The sequence below is a fragment of the Centropristis striata genome, chromosome 11 (assembly GCF_030273125.1).
Source record: "Centropristis striata isolate RG_2023a ecotype Rhode Island chromosome 11, C.striata_1.0, whole genome shotgun sequence".
NCBI classification, from domain to species: Eukaryota; Metazoa; Chordata; class Actinopteri; order Perciformes; family Serranidae; genus Centropristis; species Centropristis striata.
The window spans coordinates 14,039,803-14,055,149 of record NC_081527.1 but is presented as its reverse complement, the minus strand read 5'-3'; the positions used below and the strand labels follow the sequence as shown (position 1 = coordinate 14,055,149).

At 37.8% G+C, this 15,347-nt stretch overlaps 1 protein-coding gene across 1 annotated transcript; it reads right to left on the bottom strand.

Annotated features, from left to right (window-relative positions):
• Nucleotides 1–299: 299 nt before the first annotated feature.
• On the bottom strand, nucleotides 300–11,602 carry LOC131980837 (elongation factor 2b). The gene is made up of 14 exons (XM_059345143.1): nucleotides 11,467–11,602; nucleotides 9,943–10,157; nucleotides 8,588–8,769; nucleotides 7,350–7,561; nucleotides 7,075–7,253; nucleotides 6,634–6,739; nucleotides 6,054–6,306; nucleotides 5,360–5,555; nucleotides 4,527–4,650; nucleotides 4,139–4,381; nucleotides 3,358–3,711; nucleotides 2,530–2,712; nucleotides 1,780–1,912; nucleotides 300–965 (listed from the first exon to the last, which is right to left on the bottom strand). The coding sequence occupies exons 1-14, from the start codon at nucleotides 11,467–11,469 to the stop codon at nucleotides 772–774; spliced, it is 2,577 nt and encodes an 858-aa protein (XP_059201126.1). The 5' UTR covers nucleotides 11,470–11,602; the 3' UTR covers nucleotides 300–771.
• Nucleotides 11,603–15,347: the final 3,745 nt, after the last annotated feature.

The window sequence follows — 15,347 nt, the reverse complement described above, 5'->3', positions numbered from 1 at the left end:
ATGCTTGGAAAGGGAGGGTTGTTCAGTTGGTTCACTTTACACCTAGATGCCACCAAATTGTGCAAACTGGTTCACCAACCTTGAGCAAATATTCATTTTGGGAAACATGGTTGTTCATTTTATTGCAGGAAATTAGCTCGAGTTGAGAAAATCAACCCCACTCTTTTGTTTGTCTGCTAAAGGTAAGGGTAAAGGCTAAACCCATCTACAAACGCCCAGCATGTTCACCAAACAAATGTAAGAATGGTATCCATCTCCTCATCTAAATCTAGAGAAATAAAAGATTTTCAGGAGTCACATTTCATGAGTTGAATGTTTTTATTAATTACATCCACTGAACAAAGGTCCAATCCAGAGAGTTAAACTTCTGTAACACTTTATTGTTGTTTCCATGGTTTTATCTGGCCATGACCCATTTAAATACGCATTATTGCAGCAGTATCACAGTGCACTGTACAGGCCCATCCTTGCGGATGAGAGGGGAAAAGGGGGATGATGTGGAGGAAAAGAAGAAACAAGAAATACAACTGCTTTGATCCAATTGCTCCCCAAAACCCTCGCCCTAGGCACTTGGTGTACTGTAGCTGTGAAATGAAAAGAGCATCACTGCTTCCACTAGCCTACAACAAAAGCTTAAAGCTTTGTTTCTGCTCCGGACTCAAAGTCAAAACAATTTGTGCAATGTATCTTTAAGCCTGTGCAAAGATTTTAAAGTGCCCACGGGGTAGGGTTTAGAGACTGATTTGGTATTTTATAATCCGGGCTCAGTGTTTACAATTTGTCCAGGTAGTTATCAAGGGCAGGAATGCCCTCTTTCAGACCTTTGCGTTTCCTTATTTCAGCGACAACCCCAGAGGGTTTGGATGTTGGGTCGCTGGGGTCTCCCTGGAGAATCTGCCAGTGGTCAAAGACGCACTGAGGGAAGGCCTGGCCTCCAGTGTTGCTACGCAGGTCAGCTGTGAACCCTGGGGGCAATAATTACAGATAAATACTGGTGATTTAAACAGTTGGATATTCTTCTCTGCTAAGAATAGGGACATAAATAATCAAGACCACATTTTAAAATAAAGTCCATAACTTAACATATCATTTCACTGAGAAGTGAGGAAATTTGGGCGAAAACAATCACCCTTGTTAATCTGTAAACACATTTTTGGCTTTTTGATTTCATGATAAAGTGGCTGTTAATGTTTATGGTATAAATTTCGGAAACGGTGTGACTTTTTGTCAGATTTTGGAAGTTCAACCTCAAAAATGTCTTAATTCGAAACCCATTAAAAACCCATTATTTATTTATCCCACAGCCATTACAGCAACATGTATTCTTATTATATCAAGAGTTAAATTTTGAGCCCTGGTATCAAAATCAATGTTGTTGCTTATCACTGACATATCCCAGAATGTGAAAAAAAGCATTTAGAATACAAAAATATATTTTTAAAATAAGTTTTATGTTTTTTTTTTCCCTATAAAAAACAATAGTGTCAATATGCAAACAAACTAGCATCTTTGGGGTTGAAATTCAGAACATGAATTAATATTTGGTAGTTTTGATCAGGACTAATGTGAAAGTGGAAAATAATATTAATTTATAACTATAATAGCATTTTTGACAGACATTTTTGTCATTTAGGGAAACAAGAGGGAGTTTTAGAAAAACATGCACAAGTGTTAAAAATCTAGGAAGATTCACACAATATTTATCATGAAACTACACAAGTAAGAGTTGGATCCCACAACGGGGAACATTGTATAGCACAGATTAAAACACAAACTCACCAAAGGACTCGTTGACAGGCAGGTAGGCTTTCACCACAAACATGGGAGTGCCGATCACTTGGGATTCCTCAAACACGTGACCTCGTTTTCTGTTCAACACACCATAGATACCACCGACCACCTGCTCCGGGCACTGCAGCACAAGAAGTCAGACATGACGTGTGAACAGGCATCAGAGAGTTATTAAGCATAATTCTGTTGAGGTTTTTTTACATAAGCCCAATAAAGTACAGTCTGCCTATACAGGTGCATCTCAATAAATTAGAATATCACAGAAAGTTTATTTATGTCACTAATTCAATTCAAAAAGTGGAAATAACACAGTACATAGATCCATTACACACAGAATCAAACATTTCATGTCTTAATTTATTAAAGTCCTTCTAATTATAATGATTATGGCTTACATTTAATGAAGACCTAAAATTCAGTGTCTCAAAAAAAATTATATTACAAAAGACCAATTTTAAAAAGTATGTTTAATATGGAAATGTTGGCCTCTGAAAAGTATGTCCATCTCTATGTACTCAATACTTTGAACTACTGGAAATTGACTTTTCCATATTCTAATTTATTGAGATGCACCTGTATAGTTGTGAAATCACAACCTTACACATATCCTTACAACTCATTTTTATACTTTCACAGTATTTTATAGCACCAAGAGCTGCTTTATAGTAAAAAAAAAATAAGCGGAAAGCTCACTTTTTACAAAATGTGACCTTAGAGGTATTATGCATCCATACAGACCTGTATCTCCACCAGGTATACAGGCTCCATGAGTCGTGGCGAGGCAGTGAGCTGGCAGGCGTACAGGACCCTGCGAGCTGTGGGTATAATCTGTCCTCCACCGCGGTGGATGGCGTCTGCATGCAGCGTCACGTCGTGAATGTCAAAGCGAATTGCACGCATATTCTCCTCACAAAGAGCACCCTGCATGATGGAGAGAGAAACTGCGGTCCTATTCTCGGTATACAAGGACACACTTTCAAAAGAACAGTATCTTTAACAGTACTCAGGAAGGCAAAACAGATATTTGTAGATTTTTCACATCCACTGATCTCTGAGTTTGAGTTGCTCCTGTCTGGCCGTCGACTCAGGGCCCCGATGGTGAGTCGGAACACATATAAGAGGTCTGTAATTTCCCCTGCCATACAGGCGCTGAACGCCAAATGATGAAGACCTCAGTATTTTAAATGTCACCTGCTGCTGCTGGTTCCTGCCCATTTGCACGATTGTTTGTTGCCGTATGTTTTTATTGGTGTATAGTGTATTGCTAGTGTATTTATTTATTACTTATGTGTATTTATGTATATACATGGATTTCTTTATGTGTGTCATGTTTGTATCTTATCTACTGAAGAAGCCAAAGACACATTTCCACCACGGTGGACAATAAAGTCTAATCAATCAATCAATCAATCAATCAATCTATCTATCTATCTATCTATCTATCTATCTATCTATCTATCTATCTATCTATCTATCTATCTATCTATCTATCTATCTATCTATCTATCTATCTCAGATGCATCAGACAAAATGTTACATCTGATTATACACACAAGTTCTGCCCACCTCTTTAGTTGCCCACTGGAAACCAGCCACGACGCTGTCCTTGATCTCGTTGAGGTACTGGACCCCCTTTGTCATGTCTATCAGCAGGTTGGCCCCGCTTCCGTCTGGACCGAAGCACCAGATCTTCCTGGCTTCTGTCACCTCCCACTCATACTTGTCGGCGAGGTAGCGTGCACGTGCCTTCAGCTCCTGGCGATGGCTCACCTCCCCCTTCTCGATATCTTCAGCCAGGCCGTCGGGGAAAGGGCGGGACTTCATGAAGAGACGATTGTGCTTGTTGGGGGACTTGGACAGACACATCTGGTCTGATTCTTCCATCACTGTCTCTCTGTAAGACACAACTGGGTCTGATTTCTGAAACGAGATTAAGTAAAAATTCAGAGTAAATCCATCGATGGTGGTGCAACATCGTGAGAAACAAATAAGTGTGACTATGAAATAAATCCTGAAATAGAGGCAATAAATATAAAAATACATCTCAATATAATAAACAAGTCAATAAAGATAAACATTTTTTTAAAATTAATTTAAAAAAGGATGTTTTCAAAGGACTATTTGAATTATTTCAATGGGTCTAAAAAATAAATAAATAAAAATAATATTAAATTAATGTTAACCCATTTTATTTTTATTTATTTAGTGCATGCATATATAAAAAATTTTTATTTAATATTTAATTAAATGGAATTCCATATTATTTTCCTAATTTTGCTGTTATCATGAATTACCGTTAAAGCTTAACCACAAAAACGTAACAGAATCTCTTTTCTCCTTGTCTCACCTTCAGTGGAATGCAGGCATGGTCTTCCTCCAGGTCCTTGAGGCAGATCTCCAGGTGCAGCTCTCCCGCTCCGGCGATGATGTGCTCCCCGGACTCCTCAATGATGCACTGCACCATGGGGTCAGACTTGGCCAGACGCTTCAGTCCCTCCACCAGCTTGGGCAGGTCAGCGGGGTTCTTGGCCTCAACAGCAACTCTGACCACAGGGCTCACACTGAACTTCATCACCCTCATGTTGTGGGCCTGCAGGCAGAGTCAAAGTGTTGTTATTACAGGAAGAATGATGCTGGCAGTAAGCAATAACTCAGTATAAGTAACTAATGCCCCACTATGTGGTGCACCAGTATTTGAACTACAGTATAAAGGGAGGAGAAAAGCAATAAATTACTTGTTCATAGGTGGTGATGGTCCCTGTCTTAACCAGGAACTGGTCTACTCCAACAAGACCCACGATGTTGCCACATGGGACATCTTCAATAGGCTCCACATACCGGCCCATCATCAGAATGGTCCTGGATGGAAGGAATGAAGGACATTGTCATAAAAAGTTGACAAAAATGATATGGAAACAAAAAGAGATATGTGAATTTAGAGCTTATTTTCTTTGTTTTTTTCTCAGACTGCTGTGTAATGGTTTGGAAAGCTGCTTGATTATGGCAAAAAACATTGAGATCACAATCATTTAATACACATAAGATAAGATAAGATAAGATAAGATAAGATAAGATAAGATAAGATAAGATAAGATAAGATAAGATAAGATAAGATAAGACTTTATTTATCCTGCAGTTGGGAAATTTAGTTGTCACAGCAGCAAGACAGAATAAAGAATATAAATAATAAGACATTATATACACATTATATACATTGTATACATACATTTCTGCTATTTGGCATTTATTATTAATATATATATATTGTGTTTGTTTGTTTCCTGAAAGTACTTAGCATTTTTACAGATATTGCACAATGGAGAAAATATATTTTAGCGTGTTAAATAGGTTAAATAGGTTGTCACTCCTTAACTTTGGAAACATCATGCACTTATTGGACTGCTGTAAAGGAAGGGGTGTGCTGGATTCATGACACAAGAAAAAACAAGAGCATCATTGTGAAACAGTATGCAGCACAATAATGATTTTATCTGAATGAAAGCCAGAATCTTAGCTGAGAATAGAGACAGAGTATTCGACCAGCCCTCGTGGTTTGCTTCATGCTCACCTCTGGATGGGTTTGATGTAAAGGTCCTCCTTCTTGCCAGGGGTGAAGTTTGGCCCCATAATGCGCACTTTCAGGCCAGTGGACACACAGCCAGAGAACACACGGCCAAAGGCGTAGAAACGACCCTTGTCGCTGGTTGGGACCATCTTGGAAATATACATGATCAGAGGAGCCTTAGGATCACAGTTCTTAATACCTGAGAAAACAGAAAAGATAGTAAGTAAACATAGTATGACCAAAATAAGTACAGTCATGGAAAAAATTATTAGACCACCCTTGTTTTCTTCAATTTCTTGTTCATTTAATGCCTTGTACAACTTAAGATACATTTGTTTGGACACATATAATGATAACCACAAAAATAGCTCACAAGAGTTTAATTTAAGAGCTGATATCTAGCCATTTCCCATGGTTTTCTTGAAAAAAACCTAAATCATTGTCAAGAAAACCTTGGAAAATGTCTAGATATCAGCTCTGAAATTAAACTGAAATTATGAGCTATTTTTGTTGTTATCATTACATTTGTCCAAACAAATGTACCTTTAGTTGTACCAGGCATTAAAATGAACAAGAAATTGAAGAAAAAGTGTGGTTTAATATTTTTTTCCGTGACTGTAATTCTTCTATGAAAACAAATCAGCAAAATGCTCCATAGTGTATTATTTGTGTGGTGCTGTGAGACTGTTCCACTGACCCATGGCAGCCTCGTCATCTCCCGGCCCCTCGTAGAGCAGCTCACAGCGGTATTTCTGTGCGGTGACGGGGGAGGGCAGGTGAATGGTGATCATCTGGAGCAGAGCCTCTCCGGCAGGGAGCCAGCGCCGCATCACAGCCTTCAGCAGGGGTTTCCCCTCTTTCTCCTTGTCCTCTGAGTCCAGTTTGACGTCCAGCTTCTCAATGAGTTTGGCTGTCTCTTCCTTCTTGAAATTCATGATGGCATCAAAGACCTGGGGGGGGGGGGGGGGGGAGAGAATTAATCAAACAGGAGCCCAAAGTCATCTCATTGAAGTAGTCCATTTTTTTAAGCCCCTATGTGTCCACTTTTATGTGATCTTTCAGAAATTCTGATGTTTTTTTATTTGTAGTCTACTTGTTGCTTTCAGCCCATTTGTCTGTGTCATCCAGGTTGTATGTCTACTCTGTCTTTTTTGTTGCCAAAGACAGAACTGTTGAAATCCTACATGTAGTACTTTGTAACATACAGAGACATATTAATATATCTAAAAAAGTCTGACTTGATAAACATATTATGTCACTTTTTTCTCTCCATTCACCTTAAAGATGGGGTCCAAAACAAGCTGGCTGAAGGTGCGGGGAAGTTTCTGGCCATCAGGACCGGTGGCAGTCTTACTGAACTTGCCGGCACTTGGGTCAAAATATCTGTGCATATAAATTATTGCACAACATCATGACACTACCTCATAATCTTGTTTTATTGGTGCAACATCATGCCAGTTATTCTGGGAATGTCTTAGTGTGAGCAAAAACATTTTAAAGAGCAACTTAAAACAAGGTGAAAAGCCAGATTTTGCTGACCTCTGGTAGTTTTTGGATGTAGAACTGTTGGGGTGTGGTGCAAGAGCACACTTTTGGGATATAACACATTTCAAGCTTTCAACCAGAGAGGGCAGTGAAACGCTGCTTTTCGGCCTTATGTTAAATTACTTTGACTGCCTGACTCATATATGTGTCAGGATGTTTATCTTCATGTTTACCTTTCTCCCCACAGTTTCTTCATCATGTCGTCCACTTTCTTACACCTCTCTGCTGGCCCAAGTTGAGCAATTCCTTTCGCAGCAAACTTAGCCACATACATCTCAGCAAACTGCTTCAAGGTGAAAGCCCAGCCGTGGAGGCCAGAGCCAAACCCGACTGTGCCGATAACAGGGTCAATCTGAGGACAAAAGGTTTTGTTTAAAATCACAGCTAAAGTAAATGTTCCCCCACAATATTATCACATCTTTGTGTCTGAGCGGTGTTTGTGCCTCACCATGATGTTCCCCATGGGTCCACCCTCATCCTCTCCATAGGTGGAGATAATGACGTTGACGTTCTCTACGATGCGCTGAAAGGTCTGGAAGAGCTCATCTGGCTCCAGCTGCAGCTCAAGTAGCGCCCGGTCCATCTTGTTCATCATCAGAACTGGCTTGATGCGCTCGGCGATGGCCTGGCGCAGTACGGTCTCTGTCTGCACGCACACACCTGTCAAAGGAAACAAACAGGTGAGCCCGGGAGAAAAGCATAAACTGTATACAATAAGTTATATCACCTATTTCACTCTAAATGGGACCATTATTTACAAAATGTACATCATGTTGTACTGGAGAAGTAAGGATGGGTGTTCGGAAGAAACCTGCCAACTAGAACATCTATAACATTAACAATCAATTAATCGATTAATCGCTATGCATTCATGGGCAAAATAAAATATATTAAATAGTACTGTGCAAGAGCCTGTTTTGATAACGGACGCTTTATTTTGAAAGGACGAGAAGAGACTTGATCCTGTCGATCGTAAAACTAAATCAAGAGATTAAACATCACGGAGTTCAATGTTTTATGTTGTCCCTGAAGAGGCATGAGGTTAGTTTTCACAGTAATCTTGCATATTTAAGTGTGTTTTGTGTTTAAATATGTTTTGGATAAAATTAAACTCAGTAATTCATGCTAGCAAGGTTTGATACAATAAGCTAGTTTTGCTCCAATTAATCCTCTTGTATTTCTGTGTGTTTTATAATTGTTATTGCAACTTTCAGTCTGCAAACTGTAGCTTTATCCAACTTAATTCTCAGCTCATTGGCTTATTTACGTACAGCCGCATAACTGAACAATTGGCCTTGTTTCAGTTCAGTGAGTACTGATACGCAGTCATAGATAAAATAAAAAATACACAGATTGATTGAAAATTCCATGTGATCAACCAAATTCTTAATAACCATTAATTGATCATCAATTAATTATTCCCATCCCTATGGAGAATATTTAAAAATAGCAATTAAGACAGTGAACTCTTCAGAAAAATGTTTGCTGAGATAATAAGTCAAGTGAGGGGTCATTTTCTCAGACTTTGTGTGAGGCTCCCCCTGATGGCCGTTAGAAAGAATGCAGGTTTAAGGCACTTCCTCACCAGGAGGCTACATCCACTTCTTTTATTCAGTCTGTGGTGAAAAGCAGGTTTGCATGTTTGTGTGTGAAGTGTGTGGAGGAAAGGATGTCAGCTATTATTACCTGAGACACAGTCCACCACCACCAGGGCTCCATCAGTTACCCTGAGGGCTGCAGTGACCTCAGAGGAGAAGTCGACGTGACCAGGAGAATCAATCAGGTTGATGAGGAAGCCGTTTCCGTCTTTACTCTGCTTTATAAACGCCAGGTCATTTTCTCCAAGCTCATAGTACAAAGAGATGGCCCTGAATAACAGAGGAAACAGGAAAAGGCTGGGGACATGCTCACTGATCACCTAAATAAGTATAAAGAATGGATACAATTGAGTTCAATAAATTAAAGCTGGGGTAGGTAGTTTTTGTTGCATCATTGGATTTTCAGCAGAGAGAAAATTAGATCCCTGGACCTCCTCTTGGCCCTGTTTTCAGGTTTAATGATCGTACAAGTTACTTATCGAAACATGTGAGAGCTGCAGGAGGAGGGCTTCGTTTTCTAATTATGCAGCTTTTTTTGTTGCATTTTCCAAAAACCTGCCTACCCCAGCAACCTTTTTTTTAACTGAATTAATTTCTAATCTGAGTCATAACGTTACTTGGATTAACCAGACACTGTGTTTTTTTTTTTTTTTTTAAGTTAAAGACATGCTGGGTGGAGACTTTCCAACTCTCAAACTGGCTTGACTGGAATGGATTCAGTAAAAATGTAGAGATATGAATCAATGTAAGTGCTGGTGCTTTGACTGGAATCAGACAGAAATGCAGCATCTCTACTGCACATTTTGAACATGATATCTAAATAAAGGAACTAAAAATGGGACTTTGGTAGAATAAGGTTTTCTTAGAACAAACATGTTCTGCCTTTTCAGACTAATTGCTGAGATTTTTAAAAAAATATTCTACAACTACCCGCACAGAAACTAGTACTGTGGATTGACTGATGGACTTACGGATCATTGGGAAAACCAGGTCAGATAGTTCGGATAGATGTGCCATTTCTCTGAAACAATGTTCCTCTGATGACTTATTCACACAGGAACAACAAATCTGTGAATATCTCTCCAACTTTACCGAACTTAAAAAGTTGAATTTATTCTCGTCATTTCAACTTTTTTCTCGAAATCGTATTTCAACTTGATTCTGGACATTTTGACTTTGACTATTCTCAAACTGCAAAATGAAAAAGAAATTAATCCTCTCGTTATTTTTTTCTCCTACCTGGCCCCAATCCTCTTGCATAGCCTTTTGAGGCCACTATAGGTTCTCCTACAAGCTTGGAAAGGGAGGGGTGCAATCTGCAACCTCACCGCTAGATGCCACTAAAACTCTAGTACCTTAAGTATGTGTCTTCCCCAAATTTAACTGTAATTATTTTATTTAGTTGTGAATATTTACGGTTTCTAAACCCTGTGAACCACATACGTTGATTTGATTGTGATGCAGCGCTCCTGCTCGTCTTTGCGTGTGTCTGTGAAGCGGGTCTCTCCTGCACGGGATGAAGCAATGATCCCCGCTTTGGACACCAGCGAGTCCGTCAGAGTGGACTTCCCGTGATCCACGTGGGCGATCACGGACATGTTCCTGATGTTGGACTTCTTGTCCATGATGGCACGGATCTGATCCACAGTGAAGTTCACCTGGTGGGAGTTGAATGTGCTGGTGTTACATTCATGCATTTACAACCAGCAGAGTTTTATCTTATTTATCGTAGTATCATATTTATTTGTGTCCACTACCAGATCTCTATAGCTGTTCCAAGTACAGTTATAAAAAGAAAGAAACTTGAAACTGCTGCCTGACTAGGAGGACGGAGTGTTGGCCCCGGGTTAAGACTTTACCTTCTGGTCCCTAATCAAGCAACACATCAGGAATGACTGAGTCAACACTCACATGCTGCAGCTGAACAGGACAAACCATTGCACAATCACGAGGGAGCAAAACGTCCTAAATTCATACTTTAAATTCCCCTTAAATTCTTCACAGTAAGGTAAAATTTTATATTTAACAGACCAATAACAAGCAATACATTTACTCAAGCTCATAAATAAGACAAGTGAGGCCTAAAATACAGTAATAAAATGTACTTATGTGTAAATTAGATAAAAACTAAAGCCTTTTTAAAAATGATGATGAATACTTTTTTAGGGGGTGTCTGCCCCACAGTGTGGTAGGGTGATGTCGGCATTTTCACTGTAGGCCTATGTGGGCCTCAAAATTATGAATTTCAATAAAAACAAATCAAATCCAGCATTATTTATCACAATTGTTTGCATGTTAGATGCCTTCTGCCCACATCATAATTATAGAAACATCAAGTTTGGGATGTCCAGGCATTCACTGAGACAACCAAAAGCTCTTCTGCCATAATAACAACTAATTATAAAACATTATAAATCCACATCCACTAAAATAAAATCCACTGCAGTTATCTATGTCGGTGACGTATTGTGTAATAATAGCCTATATTTTGTCGCCTAGTTTATGAGATTAGAGTTTGATTATTCTGACGCAATCTCTTGCAATGTTATCTAAATTAAAAATCAGGATGTTTATTACACATGTAAGTGCGTGCCTTCTCTCCCACAGCATGTTTAGGCATGATATTTGTGCAGTCATGCTACCGCAGCAGTTTGATATTGAAGGATTTACTATGAACGTCACAGTGAGGCAGAGCGGGCCGTGCAAGGACAGGCCACAGCCCTGCTTTCCTATCAGCTGGCTGCTACGCATGTTATAACACAGCACATATGTGATCACATAACATCACCGGAGCATCGGCATCCATTTCACACGCACACACCTGACGGGCTCTATTGCCGCTTGTTGCATCGAAACCATTGTAACTATACATGAAGGTTAACGGTGTGGCGGCTGACACTTGTCACCTGCATACAAATAAAGAAAACAACGTAATAAACTGCGCATGTAAGCCCAGTATCGACTCACCATTTTGGCTGCAGATCTTCGGTCTTTGAGTGTAGCGGGTTATTGCTGTAACACACTGCCTCGGAGGACAGGCAGTCCCGGCGCTGACAGGGGAGACGCTGCTGCTGCTGCTGCCGCTGCTGTTGCTGCGGATGTAGCGGAGCAGGAGCGAGGCTGCGGCAGCAGGGGGCGCTGCGGGGCAACAGCCGGGTCCCGTTAGATTGGACGGCTGCCCACTGCTGAGGCTCTGCTGCTTTTTGTGCACAACACAATGCATGAGATGAGTATTTCCGAATCAATGGCATTATGTTTTCTACATTCATAAATGTATTTTTTTCTAATGTAAAACTTAAATGTGTATGCTTTAATATAAAATAATAATAATAATGATAATAATCTTTATTTATAGAGCACTTTTCAAAACACGTTACAAAGTGCAAAAGTGTTATTTTTTTAAATATATATGCATCTGTTTAGATTGAAGTACTAGCCTACTGTTTATTGTGTCACGTTTCTTTGTATCATGTGTATGATTTAATATAAAATAATAATAATAATGATGATGATGATGATAATAATAATAATAATAATTATTATTATTATGATTAATAATAATTATAATGAATAATTATTATTATTATTATTACCTTTATTTATAGAGCACTTTTGAAAACACGTTATTGTGCTTTACAGAGATAAAAGAAATTTAGCACTATATTATTAAAAAACAGCTTTTAAAACTCCCTAATTTATTTATTTATATATATATATTTTGTTTTTGTAAATATATATGCATCTGTTTAGATTGAAGTACTACTGTTTACTGTATCACATTTTTTGTATCATGTGTATGATTTAATATAAAATAATAATAATATTAATAATAATGATGATGAGCACTTTTCAAAACACGTTACAAATTGCTTTACAAAGATAAAAGAAATTTAGCACTATATTATTTAAAAACAGCTTGTAAAACTGGTAGTACTCCCTAATTTATTTATTTGTGTGCTTATTTTGCATGTATTTTATTGTAATGTTTTATTTGCCTGTATTATGTTATTTTTGTAAATATATATGCATCTGTTTAGATTGAAGTATTACTGTTTATTTGTATCACTCTGCTGAGTCTCTATATTAATTAAAAAACAGCTTTTAAAACTAAAACAGTGCTGTATACTTAATCTTTTCACCATAGTTTCAATATGTGTTGACCCCTGGCATAACTGTTTGTTTTTTTAATGTGTTTTTAAAAAAAAAATCTATTTTTGCTTTTATATGTATGTATCTGTTTTGACTTGAAGAACAACTGCTTATTTGTTTCATTGTACTATTAACAGATTTCAAAGAAATAAATGAAAAAAAGTATCTGCAGCTGGGTGGGTTAATGTTTGTGCCCATGTTAGAAAGAAACAGAACTCCACTGAGCATTTTATGCAGTTTACAGTCATTCAGTTTTGTCCAACTATGCATATTTCAAATCACGGTGTCTTTCAAAAGCAAAAAGAAATGCTGAGATTAACTTTTTGTCAGAAGGTAAAATGGTAGTTAGCCTTCAGCAGGTCAATGTCCATCATTCTGTCAGAATTGAACTGAAGATTTGGCTCAATTAAACAAACATTACTCTACACAGTATGGATCAAGAACAAAGAGGCAAATCTTGAACATAGATGCTATACACCATACTACGGTGACACTTTACACTCTCAAATTATATAAAAATATAGAAAAAAGGTTTCTCTGCTTTAAAATACATTGAGGAGAATTCTAAACTGAAAAAAATAACAGTTTTAATGTTATTTGGTTGTATTTGCAACTTTTTGTATTTGCCATGTGTTATTAATTATTATCTAAAGACAAAAAATGCAAAATGGAAATCCTGTTCACATCATCATCTTGATGTTAATGGTGTTTTAGCAGGTGAAAGTTTTCAAGAAAGGTGCTGTTGGCTTTGTCATTGCCTTTAATAAAGAGCTTTTCTTTCCCTTCTTAGAATAACTGGGCATCAGTAGACAAAACAGAGGCTGTAGTTTTTTCTGGCTGCTGTAGCAGTCCTGCACCAGCTGAGGGCAGAGCAGGACAAAACATCTCAGGATGTTGAGAATCTGAAAATGTGGCTTTGAAATGAGAATGGAGAGAGGAAACGCAGAGTATTTATATCTGTGCTTTGCTTGACATCTGACATGGACACGTATTTGCAGCGAGTAATGGGATGTTTCCTGCTATCCCAGCGGACTCAACATGCTCAGAGAAGATATGCTCTTCTTCACTGAAAAATCCATTATTCAAGGATATAACATAACAAACATATAATGGGCCCTTATGAGAGCCCACGTCTAAACCTGAACAATAGTCAAGAATTTATTTAACCCAGAAATGCACATAAGGTGCTTCAACAGAATGATGACGGACTTTTTCTGGGTATGTCTCATTCTTTTTTTTCCAGTGAAAAATGACAAATAATAATAAATGGATTTATGTCCAGATGCCATCATGTTATTTTCCAAAGTGCAAGTGATTTAATGGTCCTGATGAATTTAAGTGGAAGAAAAATAGAATGGGAAAAGAAAATATACAGGTGCATCTCAATAAATTAGAATATCATAATAAAGTTTATTCATGTCAGTAATAGTCAGTCAGCATTACACACAGATGATGAAAACATTTCATGTCTTAATTTATTTATTTCTTCTCATTATAATGATTATGGCTTACATTTAATGGGGACCTAAAATTCAGTGTCTCAAAAATTTGAATATTACAAAAGAACAATTTTTAAAAGTATGTTTAATATGGAAACGTTGGCCTCTGAAAAGTATGTCCATATCTATGCAATACTTGGTTGGGGCTATTTGACTTCAACTACTGGAAATTGACTTTTCCATGATAATTAATGTATTGAGATGCATCTATACACTAGAAACATGTATTTTTCTTAAGTTGGCAACCCAAAATTTGCAGTTAGAACAGATCTATAAAGCAGTAACCATCCTATCAGCTACTACAAAGTATGTCTGATTAGAAAATTGGCTTTTTCTGTCTACAAATATCAGCTACAATGCACAAAATCTAAATTTTAAGTGAAAAATAAAAGGCTATAAAAACTATAATCATCGCTACAAGCTTCATGACAACAATTTTCTGGTGAGAGCAAAAAAACCCAATAATTTCTGTGGTCATTTTGATGCAGTAGCTCTGTCTGTGCACTGTGCCATGTTTCCACTGGGGGAGTTGACCTACTAAAACACTGATGCTTGGTGCGAATGCAGTCTGTTTTCAGGTGTCTGTAGTCACTCAAGGAGATGAGCACAGATGACTTTGTGATTAAAATAGTTCCTGTTTTATGGCACAACATTTCCAAATATTTTTCCCTATATATTTTTCTACAGCTGGTGTTGCCTTGAAGCTCCCGCCTGTGGGATGTTGACTGTTGCGCTGCTGCTTCAACTGAAAACAAGCTTTGTAAATAAACAAGGGGAGAAATCTGAATATGAAATCTGTCACTCGACAGGTTTCAGAAATGCATAGAATCTGCTCTTAAATTTACCAGAAGAAGAAGAAAAGACTCAAATACTAAATAATAATAAAACATTAATTTGAACTATAGGATTAAATTGTCAAATTTACCTGTATGTTAATATGATATTTTAGTCGTAGAGGGAAGGAACAAACAACATATTTATGGTGTCATATGGGTTGGAGGACTTGCTATGTGTTTACGTGTGTTTAAAGTCCCTGTAAAACGTAAGTTAGAGCAAATTTTGCTTCTGTACTTTACATATTTCCCAGTGAAACAGAATATTTGAGCAGTGAAAAGTTACAAGAAGGAGAACTGCCCGTCATCTGGACAAGACTTCAGAATCAGAATCAGAATAGGCTTTATTGGCCGAGTATGTGTGCAA

Bases quoted from the DNA above. Each gene is read 5' to 3' on its own strand.
- LOC131980837 (XM_059345143.1), bottom strand. The intron at 6,740-7,074 runs GTAAACATGAAG...TTATATGCACAG, and splicing joins AAGAAACTGTGGGGAGAAAG to ATATTTTGACCCAAGTGCCG. The intron at 4,382-4,526 runs GTAATTTATTGC...CTCTGCCTGCAG, and splicing joins CCATCACCACCTATGAACAA to GCCCACAACATGAGGGTGAT.